The following is a 14,235-nucleotide window of genomic DNA, read 5'->3' as shown; positions in this document are numbered from 1 at the left end:
GTGAATGGTTTATTTCAGTTAGCATAATGCCCTCAAGATTCATCCATGTTGTAGCTTGTGACAGGATTTCCTTCCCTTTTAAAGCTGAAAAATATTCCATTATCTGTATATACCACATTTTGTTTATTCATCTGCCAATGGACTTTTGAGTTGTTTCCACCTTTCAGCTATTGTGCATAGTGCTGCTGTGAACATGGATATGCAAATATTTATTTGAGACACTTTCATTTCTTTGGAATATATAACTAGAGATCATGTGTAAGTTCTATTTTATATTTTTTGAGGAACTTCTTCATGTAGAATATTTGACAAATTTCATTGCTGTTGCTCTGCTAAGCTGTATCTTTTTCCTTATTTGTCTAGTATGATGGATGTTCAGGATTAATCCAGATTTCTTTTTTGCATATCCAGGGCCCATGCAGAATCTCCACCATGTGTAGACAACCTAAAAAGTGACATTGGTGATAAAGGGAAGAATAAAGATGAAGGGGATGTTTGTAACCATGAGAAAAAGACTGCAGATCTTGCGCCTCACCCAGAAGAGAAAAAGAAGAAACGTTCTGGATTCAGAGACAGAAAAGTATGAAACATAGTCTTATAAGTTGATCAGAAGTATATCTTAAAGTAGAATAATGCAGTTCAATCTTTTTAATCATGTTTCAGATGGTTCCTCTTCACTTTCCAGTTATCACTTCTTTGCTATTTTCCATCATGTTCTAAGCCAAAAGTACTCTTGGAATGTGAAGTTAAAGGAGGTAGTTAAAAGGATCTAGGACCAATAACCACAATTAGCATATTTTTTCTTAGTTCTTTCAGTTCAACTGCCTAAGGTGATTCTTTTTTTCTGGATCTTCCTGATGCTAAATGTTATCATATATGTTAAGTTGGGTCTTTGTGGTATTTCTGATATCAAGTTGTAGAGAGAGAATAAAATCTCTTTGGAAACATAACTTCTAGAAGACCAAGTAACTTTGAGGACAGCACAAACTTCAAATGACTATCAAGATTTTATGTAATTAGGCCCCACGTGGTGGCTCATGCCTATAATCCCAGCACTCTGGGAGGCAGAGGTGGGCGGATCACCTGAGGTCAAAAGTTCAAGACCAACCTGGCCAATCTGATGAAACCCTGTCTCTACTAAAAATACAAAAACTAGCCTGGCATGGTGGCATGCACCTGTAGTCCCAGCTACTCAGGAGGCTGAGTCAGGAGAATTGCTTGAACCCGGGAGGTGGAGGTTGCAGTGAGCTGAGATTGTGCCACTGCACTTCAGCCTGGGTGGCAAAGCAAGACCGAGTCTCAAAAAAAAAAAAAAAAAAAAAAAAGATTTTATGTAATTAACACAACCCGCTGTTATGTAGCTTTGCCTCAGCGAAGTTTCAATTCCACTACAGCAGTTCCTATGATATCAGGTATTTGAGTTCAGCAAACATGAGTGATGAACAATGAAAAGGATGGATTTCTTAGATATTTTGCATGTCAAGGTTAAAATTCAGGGAGTTGCCTTCAATTGCTAAACTATAGCTAATAATGCAACAAGATAATTTGAGTTATTTTTGTGTTTTGTGTGTGTGTGGTTCGTGTATTTGCAAGAAGAGTTCTTTGTAAAATCTGGATCTTCTGTCTGGTTTCATCTGTTAGATGAAGTTATTTTTTTATTTTTGGAGACAGAGTCTCCCTCTGTTGCCCAGGCTAGAGTGCAATGACACGATCTTGGCTCACTGTAACCTCCGCCTCCTGGGTTCAAGTGATTCTCCTGCCTCAGCTTCCCAATAGCTGGGATTACAGGCATGCACCACCATGCCCCGCTAATTTTTGTATTTTTAGTAGAGATGGAGTTTCACCATGTTGGCTAGGCTGGCCTCGAACTCCTGACTTCAGGTGATCCACCTGCCTTGGCCTCCCAAAGTGCTGGGTTTATAGGCATGAGCCACCATGCCCAGCCTAGATGAAATTATTAAATGTGTTTTCTCTATACCCAGATTCATTTCTGATAGAGGTGAATTTGAACAAAAGTTATGCATCACAAGTCAATTATCAAGTGTCCTTGTTTTTCTGTCAGGATACATTTATTTATTGTTTTTCCCTGAGTGAATTCAAAGAAAGCACAACTTTACTCTGTGCCAGCAGTTTCATCTACAGGCCAGTCACACTTTCCATTTTGCAAAATACAGCTAAAATGTCCCAAATAAACATTTATTCTGAACTTCCATTTTCTACTCCTGCCTTCTGCTCAGCAGATGAGCATGTCTCATACTTCATAGAAAAAATTAAAGCTATCCATGTGATTTACTCAAATTCCAACCCTTATAGTTACAAAATCTATCTAATCTGTATTTGAAATAATTCTTATTTCTTTCACTGAAGTTTCAGAGGAAGAGCTCTTTTCCCTATTCAAGGATAATTGTTTTAATGTCTTTCTGTATCTCTAATAATCTATTTCATCGCTTATTCTGTCTTCATTCTGTTTTTTCAGTCATTCTTTGTATATTCATTCTTTTACATAATCTATATAGACATGTTAAGAATTTATCTATAATTTAAGAAATAATAAACCACATTTTTATGCCATAAGTTTTGTGTTTTGTTTGTTTGTTCATTTTGAGATGGAGTCTCAGTCTGTCGCCCAGGCTGGAGCGTAGTGGTGTGATCTAGGCTCACTGCAACCTCCGCCTCCCGGATTCAAACGATTCTCATGCCTCAGCCTCCTGAGTAGCTGGGATTACAGATGCCCGCCACCATGTCTGGCTAACTTCTGCATTTTCAGTAGAAACGGGGTTTCACCATGTTAGCCAGGCTGGTCTCAAACTCCTGAGCTCAGGTGATCCACCCACCTTGGCCTCCCAAAGTGTTGGGATTATAGGCATGAGCCACTGTGCCTGGCTTATGTCATAAGTTTATTAAAAACATATCTATTATCCTATGTAAATTCAAGGGTTTGATTTATTTTTCAGAGATTGCACCTCTTAAAATGCTCTTCATATCTGTTTCATGGATGAATTAAACATCCGTGTTTCTTAAGCAGTTGGTGTCTTACTATAAAGAAATGTGCATAAAATCCAGATCCAAAGTACAAAGTCATTATAATTAGTAACCACCACTTATTTTCTACTGAAAATAGCATGTTCTTCCCTGAGCCCTCTTTATAGTGCCTCATGCCTCCTGTGGACCACAGAGGTTGTGAACCTCTGGATGCCCTGTTCCAACATGATGCTATTGGAAGTTCAGTGAGAGGTGCATAGACTGAAGGCAGGAGAGATGTCAGCACCACACCAAGTCCTCCTTAAACTGCATTTTATAATCCCCTTTTTCTTCTCCATTTTGATCATGTATTTTTCTCTTGCTACTTTCCCATTAATTTTTTTCCCTCTGGTCTGGTCCTGTGATGTCTACATCAGCAGTCCCCAACCTTTTTGGCACCAGGGACTGGTTTTGTGGAAGACAGTTTTCCTGCAGACAGAGTGGGAGGGGATGGTTTGAGGAGAAACTGTTCCACTGCAGATCATCAGGCATTAGATTCTCATGATGCACACTACCTAAATCTCTTGCATATGCAGTTCACAATCGGGTTCATGCTCCTATGAGAATCTAATGTTGCCTCTGATCTGACAGGAGGCGGAGCTCAGTCAGTCATGTTCCACTGCTGCTTACCTCCTGCTATGCAGCCTGGTTCCTAACAGGCCCTGGACCAGTACCAGTCCACGGCCCGGGGCTGGGGACCCCTGCTCTACGTGTTGTCCTTCACATTCTCACTTTTCTTTTTCTTTTAACTTTTTTCTTTTTAAAAATTTTATTTAAAAAAAATTTTATTCATTGTAGAGGTCTCAATATGTTGCCCAGGCTGGTTTCAAAATTGTGAGCTCAAGCAATCCTCCCACCTTGGCCTCCCAAAGTGCTAGGATTACAGGCATGAGCCACTGTGCCTGGCCCTCTCATTTTTTCATTTATACTTTTGTTCTTTTATGTTCTCTTAATTTTTATTTAATATTTCAAATATTCAGAGAAAAAATAGAGAATAATGTTTTTATATTTTATAAAATTATAGTCTATAGTTTATAAAATTATATAAACTTTATAATTTATATAAATTTTATAATTTTATAAACACCCAACAGTCAGTTTTGTCGTTTTAATATTGTATTTACTTCAGATTGTTTTTTAAAGAAGAAATGAGTATTAAAAATACATTGCTTTTATACTCCCCTTCAGTCTCTTTCCTCCCCCATCTTCCATCTTCTTCAGAGGTAAACTGGTATCCTAAATTTGCTTTTTTGTTTTTTATGGTTTTTTCTTTTTTTTGGAGAGAGAGTCTCGCTCTGTCACATAGGCTGGAGTGCAGTGGTGCAATCATAGCCCACTGCAGCCTCGCACTCACAGATTTAAGCAATTCTGCTGCCTCAGCCTCTGGAATAGAGAGGACTACAGGTGTGTGCCACCATGCCTAGCTCATTTGAAAAAATAAAATTTGTAGAGTCAGAGTCTTGCTCTGTCACCCAGGCTGGAATGCAATGGCATGATGAGAGCTCACCACAGCCTCGAACTTCTGGGCTCAGGTAGTTCTCCTGCCTCAGCCCTATTAGCCAGGACTACAGGCATGCATCTCCATAACCAGCTAATTTTTTAAAAGATTTTTTATAGAATGGGGTCTTGCCCAGGCTAGTCTCAAACTCCTGGCCTCGAGATCTTCCTGCTGCTGCTCCTTTTTGTTTGTTTTGCTTACTTTTTCCTATTTAGTGCTTGAGTGGCTGCTTTCTCTCACTGGCTAGGTTTTTTTGTTCAGTAGTAGGCCTTATATTCATAGCTCTGTGCTTCATTGTATTGAAGATCCAGTCACTGAACCCAACAACAGTTTGGCAAAGGTTCTGGGGCAAAGCTGCGGAAAATGCTCTAAATGAGCATTTTCTCTAGGTAGCAGCTTACTAAAACTTTACCCTCCTTTCATGGTCAAGAGAAGCCCTGCCATAGCTTCTTCTGGTTTATTCAATGAATTTAGCTCTGGTTCATGCCTCCTTTTCTGCACACTTACTGCTCTTCATCTCATGTACTATGAGCCCCTAATTGCTTTGCCTGTTTTCAGACTGAAGCCCAGAAGCCTACAACTTCGTTTCTTCCTACCACAGTATGTTTCTATGTAGTCTCTGATCCACAGAGATGGTGGCTTTTTTTTGAATTGGTTATGCCTTTTAAATTTTTCTCAGCTTTAGGTTTACCAATGATTTCTGTATTTTTAGAGCACAGGTTCAAAAACCAGAAAATTCTAAGTTTATTGAAATCCCACTGTCATTTCTGTACTTTTCAGATGTAAAATTGCTCTTTGAATTGTGGGATCCGTTTACAGAAAGTGTTGCTGCTTTTTAGACTCTTGCTTAGTAAAGATCTGATTTGTTATTTTTATATTTCTGATAGCTTTGCCTGCATTGTTGTTTCTGAGCTATTTGTTTGAGACTATGTTTAGTAGCATCTTCATTTTAAAAAGCCAAATTATTTAGTTCAATTTGTTGTAATTTTAAATTGATTGATAGGAAAACATGAATATTAAAAGATGTAAAATGTGCTATATATGCCAAACAAAATGCTAAAGAAAGTAGTCTGCTGCTGGACACTCGACTCAGTTTACTTATTTACAAACAACAGAATGAATAGAAAAATGGAAGGAAACTATTGAGCATTTTCTGTGTGCCATAGTATATATTTATATGAATGCATCTATATATGTATGTATATCTATGTTTGTGTGAGTGTGTATGTAGACATTCACTTATATACATATATAGTTTATTGTGTGAAGGAATTTAGTAGCTTGCCTAAAATCATACAACTGGTTACTCATAGAGGCAGGAATACAATTTAAGTCTGTCTGGCGTCAAAACTCTTGCTCTTTATACTGCATTCTTTTAACATTATGTCTTCTGGTCACAAGACTTTGTTCATGGTTTAACCTTGGTCAGTTATTGTCGTGTCATTTCAGTGATCTTAGGATTTCTAAATGTGATCTTGAGCCTTGATTTTTCACTGTATCCCACTGTGGTGGAGATTGCTAGTTGTCCAGTGAATGAAAGTAATTTGAACCACGTCTAGGCCTGGCTCCTGAGTGATTTGAGCCACTTCTGGGCCTAGCTCCTAAAGCCCCCACAGGGTTTTTCAATGCACTTTCCCCTTTTCCTGAGAGCTGGAATGGTAATGAGCTGAACTGACCTTGGAAGCCATATGTTGGCTGCCTTGAGCTTGAGTACATGAAGGAACTTATCAATTCCTGCCAACCAGGAATGTGCACTGTGGATTGTATCTTAGTGAGAAAGACAATTTCATTTTATTGGAGATATTGTATTTTGAGGTGTATTTGTAATAGCATTTTAACCTACCCTAACTAATATGCTTGTTTTAAAAGAAAGGCCAAGAATCAAGGCCATAGAGATTTTTCTTTTTCTTTTTTTTTGGGGGGGATGGAGTCTTGCTCTGTCACCCAGGCTGGAGTGCAGTGGTGTGATCTCTGCTCACTGCATCCTCCGCCTCCTGGGTTCAAGTGATTCTCCCTGCCTCAGCCTCCCAAGTAGCTGGAATTACAGATATCCGCCACTATGCCTGGCTAATTTTTGTATTTTTAGTAGAGACTGGGTTTCACCATGTTGGCCAGGCTGGTCTCGAACTCCTGACCTCAGGTGATCCACCTACCTTGCCTCCCAAAGTGCTGGGATTACAGGCGAGAGCCGCCACACCCGGCCAAATTTTTTCAACATGGGCAAAATATGTTGGAGAAGAAATTTTTACAGACATGCTTTTACCATCAGTAAGATACAACAAATGAAAAAATATATTATTTAGTAATTTGGGGACTTATTTTGACCAACAGTTAAGAACGTTAATATGGGGCTGGATGCGGTGGCTCACACGTGTAATCCCAGCACTATGGGAGGCCGAGGTGGGTGGATGACCTGAGCTCAGGAGTTTGAGATCAGCCTGACCAACCTGTGAAATCCCATCTCTACTAAAAATACAAAATTAGCTGGGCATGGTAGCACATGCCTGTAATCCTAGCTACTTGGGTGGCTGAGGCGTGAGAATCACTTGAACCTGGGAGGCGGAGGTTGCAGTGCGCTGAGATCGTGCCATTATACCGCAGCCGGGGCAATAAGAGTGAAACTCTGTCTCAAAAGAAAAAAAAAAAAAGAATGTTAATATTGGAACTTATGTATATTATTACTATTACTGCCAAAAATTAATTTACTTTATTAATTTACTTTCTGAGATGAGTGTCATAGAACTTGGAATTGCATAGAACCTTAAGAGGCCATCCTATGACAGATGTTCATTATTAAGGATGGCCAAAAATTGACTAGCAAAAGGAGAGGGAGTCTCGAAAATGGAGGACAACTGTTAGGTTACAGATTAGGTTATGTCACCTCTTGAGAGAGAGTGTGCCGGCCACATGATATATTTACAAAACCTTTCTGCCTTCTACCTTTTCCAGGTGCGGCCTCAGTGTGCATCCCATGCCTATGCATTATTTCTGACATCAGGGTCCACAGGGATTTACTGTCACTTACATTATCTTGGGCTCAAGACATTATATCCATGGTTTTCCTTGGGCATGCTACCAAAATTAAGCCATAAAACTGATATCAGGACCAAGGGAAAATATGTCCCTTTTAACAATAGAAAGAGCCCATTCTTCCCCTATCCTCTCCTCTTATTTAATTTGTAACCCAACTGAAACAGACAATTAAATATAGGCCTTTGAAACAGAGGCCTGTGGTGGTGATATGGACTACCATGCAAGTAGAGGCATCAGTTGCTCATCTTATCTAATCTTCCATCCATGGTCAAAAGATAGGTAATCCTTTGCAGGAATGTGGTTGATGATGGGAGCAGTGTAACTCCTCTTGGACCATCTATTAACTGTGTGTGGTGTCATTCAAGGAGCAAGCCCAGGAGTAGTTTTAAAGCGTTGTTTGAGTGAGTGAGGTACTCATCACAGTCAGTACTACCAACTTGGGTAGACTCATTCTTTTTATATTCCTTTCCCCTTGCTTCTGCCATTAAATATGGAGGAGTGGTGACATTCACCACTGTCCATATCACTTAAAGTTGTCAAATCACAGAAAAAATTAACATTTTTCTTCCTTAAGATTTTTTTTGTATAGTTATAACAATGTACTTTTCCTTTCTAAAACTGAAGTCTCAAGCTGGGGCTTACTTTTTATTGGTTGGCCTGCTTTTTTGTTTTGTTTTGTTTTGTGAAGTTAAGTAACAGTAAAAGATGACAGCATTTTGTAAACACAAGATTTTACAATGATCCTCATAGCCCCTCTTTCTTAGGGGAAATAATTATGATAATGATCTTCATGTTCTTCTTCATCTTCCCCTTGCTGGGGAATTATTTGCTTCATTTTGAAATGCTATTCAGAGTTCTTCCTCACGAGTCTAGTTTTATTGTTCAGCATCACATAGAATGTCTGTTTTTTTGTTTGTTTGTTTGTTTTGGGGTTTTTTTGTATGTTTTGTTTTGTTTCGAGATACAGTCTCTCTCTATCACCCAGGCTGGAGTACAGTGGCACGATCTTGGCTCACTGCAACCTCTGCCTCGCAGGTTCAAGAGATTCTCCTGCCTCAGCCTCCCCAGTAGCTGGGATTACAGGTGTGTACCACCACAACTACCTAATTTTTGTATTTTTACTAGAGATGGGGTTTCACCATGTTGGCTGGGCTGGTCTCGAACTCCTGACCTCAAGTGATCCACCCGCCTTGACTTCCCAAAGTGCTGGGATTGCAGGCATGAGCCACGGCACCCTCGAAGTGCTGGGATTACAGACAAGGCTAACAGGCCAATGTCTGTATTTGAAAAAAAATAATTGTTTTACTGTTGTTTTACACAGATATAGGAAACCTAAAATGATTTTTACATAACCATTTCTTTTTGTTCTTCATAGTTTTTTTTTTTTTTTTTTTTTTTTTTTTTTTTTTTTTTTTTTTTTTTGAGACGGAGTCTCGCTCTGTCGCCCAGGCTGGAGTGCAGTGGCGCGATCTCGGCTCACTGCAAGCTTCGCCTCCCGGGTTCACGCCATTCTCCTGCCTCAGCCTCTCCGAGTAGCTGGGACTACAGGCGCCCGCCACCACGCCCGGTTAATTTTTTTTGTATTTTTAGTAGAGACGGGGTTTCACCATGGTCTCGATCTCCTGACCTCATGATCCGCCCGCCTCGGCCTCCCAAAGTGCTGGGATTACAAGCGTGAGCCACCGCGCCCGGCCTCTTCATAGTTTTTTTACTCCAATGTTTATTCCTAGACGTATAGTTTAATCTTGCTTATTTTGTTTGATGATATATCTTTAAAGCCTCTTAATCTACAAGTGACAGAATGCAGGCCATTTAGCCCATAAAGTTTCCTAGAGCCTAGGTTTTACCGATGCTTATTCTCAGTGCAATTCAGCATGTTTCTCTTTTCTCTATATTACCTAAATATTGGCATCTGGATTCTGAGGCTCGATCAGACTCAGGTTTTGATCCCTGCAGCAAGATTAGTGGTGGTATTATGTTATTTTATCATAAGACACCTAATGTCTAGTTGCTTTTTTTTTTTTTTTGCAGTATTAACAGCTATTGATGTTCATTGCCTATATCTGTTAATTCATTGAAGTTGCAAAATGATATTCTAATTTTATCAAATCTTTTTCATTTATTAATTGGAATATTTTATAAATAGACACTATCCCTCATCTACTATTTGGTTATAAATTCTCTTTGGCTACTCGTTGATGCAGTTCATATAGGAAAAATAATGCCCAAATTTTGATCCAATTAAGTCTAGCAGTGTTATTGAAGACAGATGTCTTAATAATGCTCAAGAAAGTCTTATAAGGTATATGACTGAATGAACCATCATAATTCTCTTAGTATATCTTTTCTCAGGCTAAACATCCCAAAATCCTTCAACAGTTTTCTATATATCTCTGCTTCCAAGCCTTTGTTATCTTGGATGCTGTATTCTGAACTCTTTATATGATAGTTTGTTGTTCTTTTAACCAGGCTAAGATACAATGCTAAGTGGAAAAAAAGCAAAATATATACCATACAATAGGTCTATACTAAATTCTACCAATGTGGGAGTATACTAAGTCTGTTACTTTCTTTGATCCATTATTTAAAAAACGAATCTGGTTTTGTCTTTAAATTCTTGATTTTTAAGTTCTTATTTTTCTACCTTTATGTATATGATTGACTTAAATTTTTAATTCACAAAGTCACAAAGTCCTCATTGGTAGTAATTGCTGCTCATATACCCCAAACATTCCAAATGGTTTCTTTTTTGTTGTTGTTGTTCAGAGGAAGAATAAAAATACAGATGGCCTAAAGAAAAGTATTTCTGGCCAGGCGCAGTGGCTCACGCCTGTAATCCCAGCACTTTGGGAGGCCGAGGCAGGCGGATCATGAGGTCTGGAGATCAAGACCATCCTGGCTAACACGGTGAAACCCTGCCTCTACTAAAAATACAAAAAATTAGCCGGGCGTGGTGGCGGGCACCTGTAGTCCCAGCTACTAGGGAGGCTGAAGCAGGAGAATGGCGTGAACCCGGGAGGCAGAGCTTGCAGTGAGCCAAGATTGTACCACCGCACTCCAGCCTGGGTGACAGAGCGAGACTCTGTCTCAAAAAAAAAAAAAAAAGAAGAAAGATTTCTTTTGTAGCCATTATTTCCCAGCAGACAGTTGTTGTGTAATATAAAATGCCTTTAAAACTTGTAGCTATGTCTGAAGGCTGCTGAGAGGTTGCAAAACTCTATACTGCAAAGTCTCCTGTGAAATCTATTCAGATTGTGTTACAAGTTAGCATTGAAAAAATTCCTATCATATGTGGTTACAAATTTGCAGTCTTTTCTCAGTTGCTAAAATCACATGTGGTAGTGGAATTAAGAGCCTTGTTAAACAGCTGCTGCCAGTGACTTCAAAGTGACATCTAGCCAGGACTGACAGTTATAGTAATTGCCATGTTAATGTGGCAAATTTAAAATATCAATAAAGGCTGGGCGTGGTGGCTCACGCCTGTAATCCCAGCACTTTGGGAGGCCCAGGCAGGTGGATCACTTGAGGTCAGGCGTTCGAGACCAGCCTGGCTAACATGGTGAAACCATCTCTAGTAAAAATACAAAAAATTAGCTGGGCATGGTGGCCAGCACCTGTAATCCAAGCTACTTGGGAGGCTGAGGCAAGAGAATTGATTGAACTCAGAGGTGAAGGTTGCAGTGAGCCGAGATCACACCATTGCACTCCAGCCTGGGCAACAAGAACAAAACTCCATCTCAAAAAAATAAATAAATAAAATAAAATAAAACATCAATAAAGTTTTTCTTAACATTGGTAAATTGCTTTATGGACATGAAACTGATGAGATTATAGGTTTTATTGCCTTGACACATTTTCTAGCCAGTTATTTTTAAGATATTATTTATTGTTGGCTATTTCAACGTGTAAAATTCAGGTATGAGATAAATTATTTTCCCTAAAATATTATGTGGCTGGTGTAGTATTTTGTATGTTCCACGTACAGAATGGGGGCTTGTATACCAGATAAGGGAATGAACTTTCATATTAACTAGACAGCCTTTTAGTTAAATATATGCCATACTTGATTTTGTTGCTATTCCAACACTTGCTTGTGTGATTCCCAACTTTGCTGCTTTCTAAATATGCCATATGTAAAGGATCTCTGGCAGTTTGCTTAATTTTATAATCAAAAGTCTGTTGCTTCAGACCTGTTAATAATTGAGTTTCCATGATATGTAATTTTATTTTTCTATGCCATCATTGAATGTCTTTGAAGACCTACTAGCTTTTGAAACCTATGAAATCTAAAGTCTGTTTTGTTTTAGGAATTAGGAAATTGCATAGAAGTAGAAACTGTAAAATCAATCCCTTTGTAAAAACTTGGTATTCAGGCCAGGTGCAATGGCTACGTCCTGTAATCCCAGCACTTTCGGAGGCCATGGCGGAAGGATCACTTGAGCCCAGGAGTTTGAGGCCAGCCTGGACAATGTGGCGAGACCCTTCCTCTACAAAAATAAAGATCATTTTCAAAAAAGAGAATGTTAAAAAAATTCTTCTGGGAAGGATTGTAAAAAATAGAAAAAAAGACTTGGTATTTGAGAACCTATAGGTTGGCATATATATGGCATTGTACCCTATTACTGAAATCTTCTGAAATTTCTTATGACATTTAAAAATTTTGCTAGCCTTCAGTGATTTAAAACATTAGAAAATTCTTCAAAAAAAGTTTTAAACAAAAGTTACATGAGGATTGTCTCAACTGGAATATGAATGGTATGTTGCAAGAAATAAAAAATTCCAAGAATATTAAAAGTTTTTGGTATTCATTTGTAATATTAAAAAACTAAGTATAGAAAAAAAGATAGAATTTCTTCCCAAAATAAGATGGAAAATATATGAGAATTGATGAGCAGTGATAAGAATATATGAGCATATGAGCATTGCTTAATATAGTAACACTTTCTAAATTTCTAACTTTAGGTGATGGAATATGAGAATAGGATTCGAGCCTACTCCACGCCAGACAAAATCTTCCGATATTTTGCCACCTTGAAAGTCATCAGTGAGCCTGGTGAAGCAGAAGTATTTATGACACCAGAAGATTTTGTGCGATCCATAACACCCAATGAAAAACAACCAGAACGTAAGTTGCTAAAGTGAAATATAAGACTGTGATATTTATTTTGTTATAAGCTACTTTGTCTCTTTCTACATAGTACTGAAATCTTACAGGTCCTTGTAATAATGATATGAACAGTGTGGCTATTGAATATCAGGCATTGTGCTAGGCTTTAGGAGTACAAAAGAGAAGCCTGCAGTCTAATGTGGCAATCTGTAACCAGGGTAAGAGGTTGAGGAGATTGTCCCCGTCTGGTTGAGATTCACTGCCTGTAATTAGAATGTTCTTGAAGGCAATACATTACACATATAACTGCTGTCAAGTCACTCTTTAGTGAGGAAAACCAGAAAACTTATAAAGTATGAAATTAACACACTTTTAAACAACCAATGGATCAAATACATAATCACAAAGGAAATTAAAAAATGCTTTCAGTTGAATGAAAAGGAATACAGAACCTCCCAAAACTTATGCAGTACCACAAAAGCAGTGCTCAGAGGGAAATTTATAGTTATAAACACCTATGTTTAAAAAGAATAATGATCTAATCAATATTCTAACTTTCACACACATAAAACAAAGTTATATATTGATTGGTTATGAAAATGTTGTGACCATAGTCTCAAAGGAGCTTAACCCTGAATTTCCCCAAGAGCAATAGGTTGATATTCACTAATTCATTGTCCACAGTGACTGTATAGAACATAACCACAAATAGCAAGAATTGATTGTACCGTCATGGGCCACTTAATGATGAGGATATGTTCTGAGTAATGTGTCCTTAGGTGATTTCATTATTGTGCAAACATCATGGAGTACTTAATGCAAATCTAGATGGTATAACCTACTACACATCTAGACTATATGGTATAGCCTATTGTTCCTAGGCTATAAACCTGTATGGCATGTTACTGTACTGAATACAGTAGGCAACTGTAACACGATGGTAAGTAATTGTATATCCAAACATATCTAAACATAGAAAAGATATAGTAAAAATATGGTATAAAAGATGGAAAATAGTGCACCTGTAGACTTTATAAACGTTGTACACTTAGACTATACTAAATTTATTTTAAAAATAAAATAGTTGTACTACGATGTTATTATTGGTACAAAGTCACTAGGCAACATGACTTTTTAGCTCAATTATACTCTTATGGGACCACCACTGTATATTCAGTCCTTTGTTGACCAAAACATCATTAAGCAGCACATGACTGTATATGGTATAGGAGTAGGATATAAAGAAACTAATTCTTTTTTTTTTTTTTCTTTTTTTTGAGATGGAGTTTCACTCTTGTCACCCAGGCTGGAATACAATGGCGCAATCTCAGCTCACTGCAATCTCCACCTCCTGGGTTCAAGCGATTCTCCAGCCTTGCCTCCTGAGTAGCTGGGATTATAGGCATGTGCCACCATGCCCAGCTCATTTTGTATTTTTTAGTAGAGATGGGGTCCGACCATGTTGGCCAGGCTGATCTCAAACCCCTGACCTCAGGTGATCCATCTGCCTCAGCCTCCCAAAGTGATGAGATTACAGGCGTGACCCACTGCACCCGGCTAAGAAACCAATTCTTTA

The 14,235-nt window shown here is 38.4% G+C and overlaps 1 protein-coding gene and 1 pseudogene across 5 annotated transcripts in view; one reads left to right on the top strand and one right to left on the bottom strand.

Moving 5' to 3' along the window:
* The window catches only part of MICU1 (mitochondrial calcium uptake 1), a 267,394-nt gene that overhangs the window by 64,042 nt on the left and 189,117 nt on the right, over window positions 1-14,235 (top strand). For all 5 annotated transcript variants that reach the window (XM_003271232.2, XM_003271233.2, XM_030797820.1 and 2 more), the window contains exons 3-4: window positions 412-580; window positions 12,515-12,677. In XM_003271232.2, the coding sequence (XP_003271280.1) occupies window positions 412-580; window positions 12,515-12,677 (332 nt within the window). The remainder of the gene's footprint in view (window positions 1-411; window positions 581-12,514; window positions 12,678-14,235) is intronic.
* On the bottom strand, window positions 2,990-3,209 carry LOC115831263 (annotated as a pseudogene).

This window comes from Nomascus leucogenys, chromosome 18 (genome assembly GCF_006542625.1).
Source record: "Nomascus leucogenys isolate Asia chromosome 18, Asia_NLE_v1, whole genome shotgun sequence".
NCBI lineage: Eukaryota > Metazoa > Chordata > Mammalia > Primates > Hylobatidae > Nomascus > Nomascus leucogenys.
Note: the sequence above shows the minus strand (reverse complement) of the source record. Positions and strands in the feature narration are given on the sequence as shown.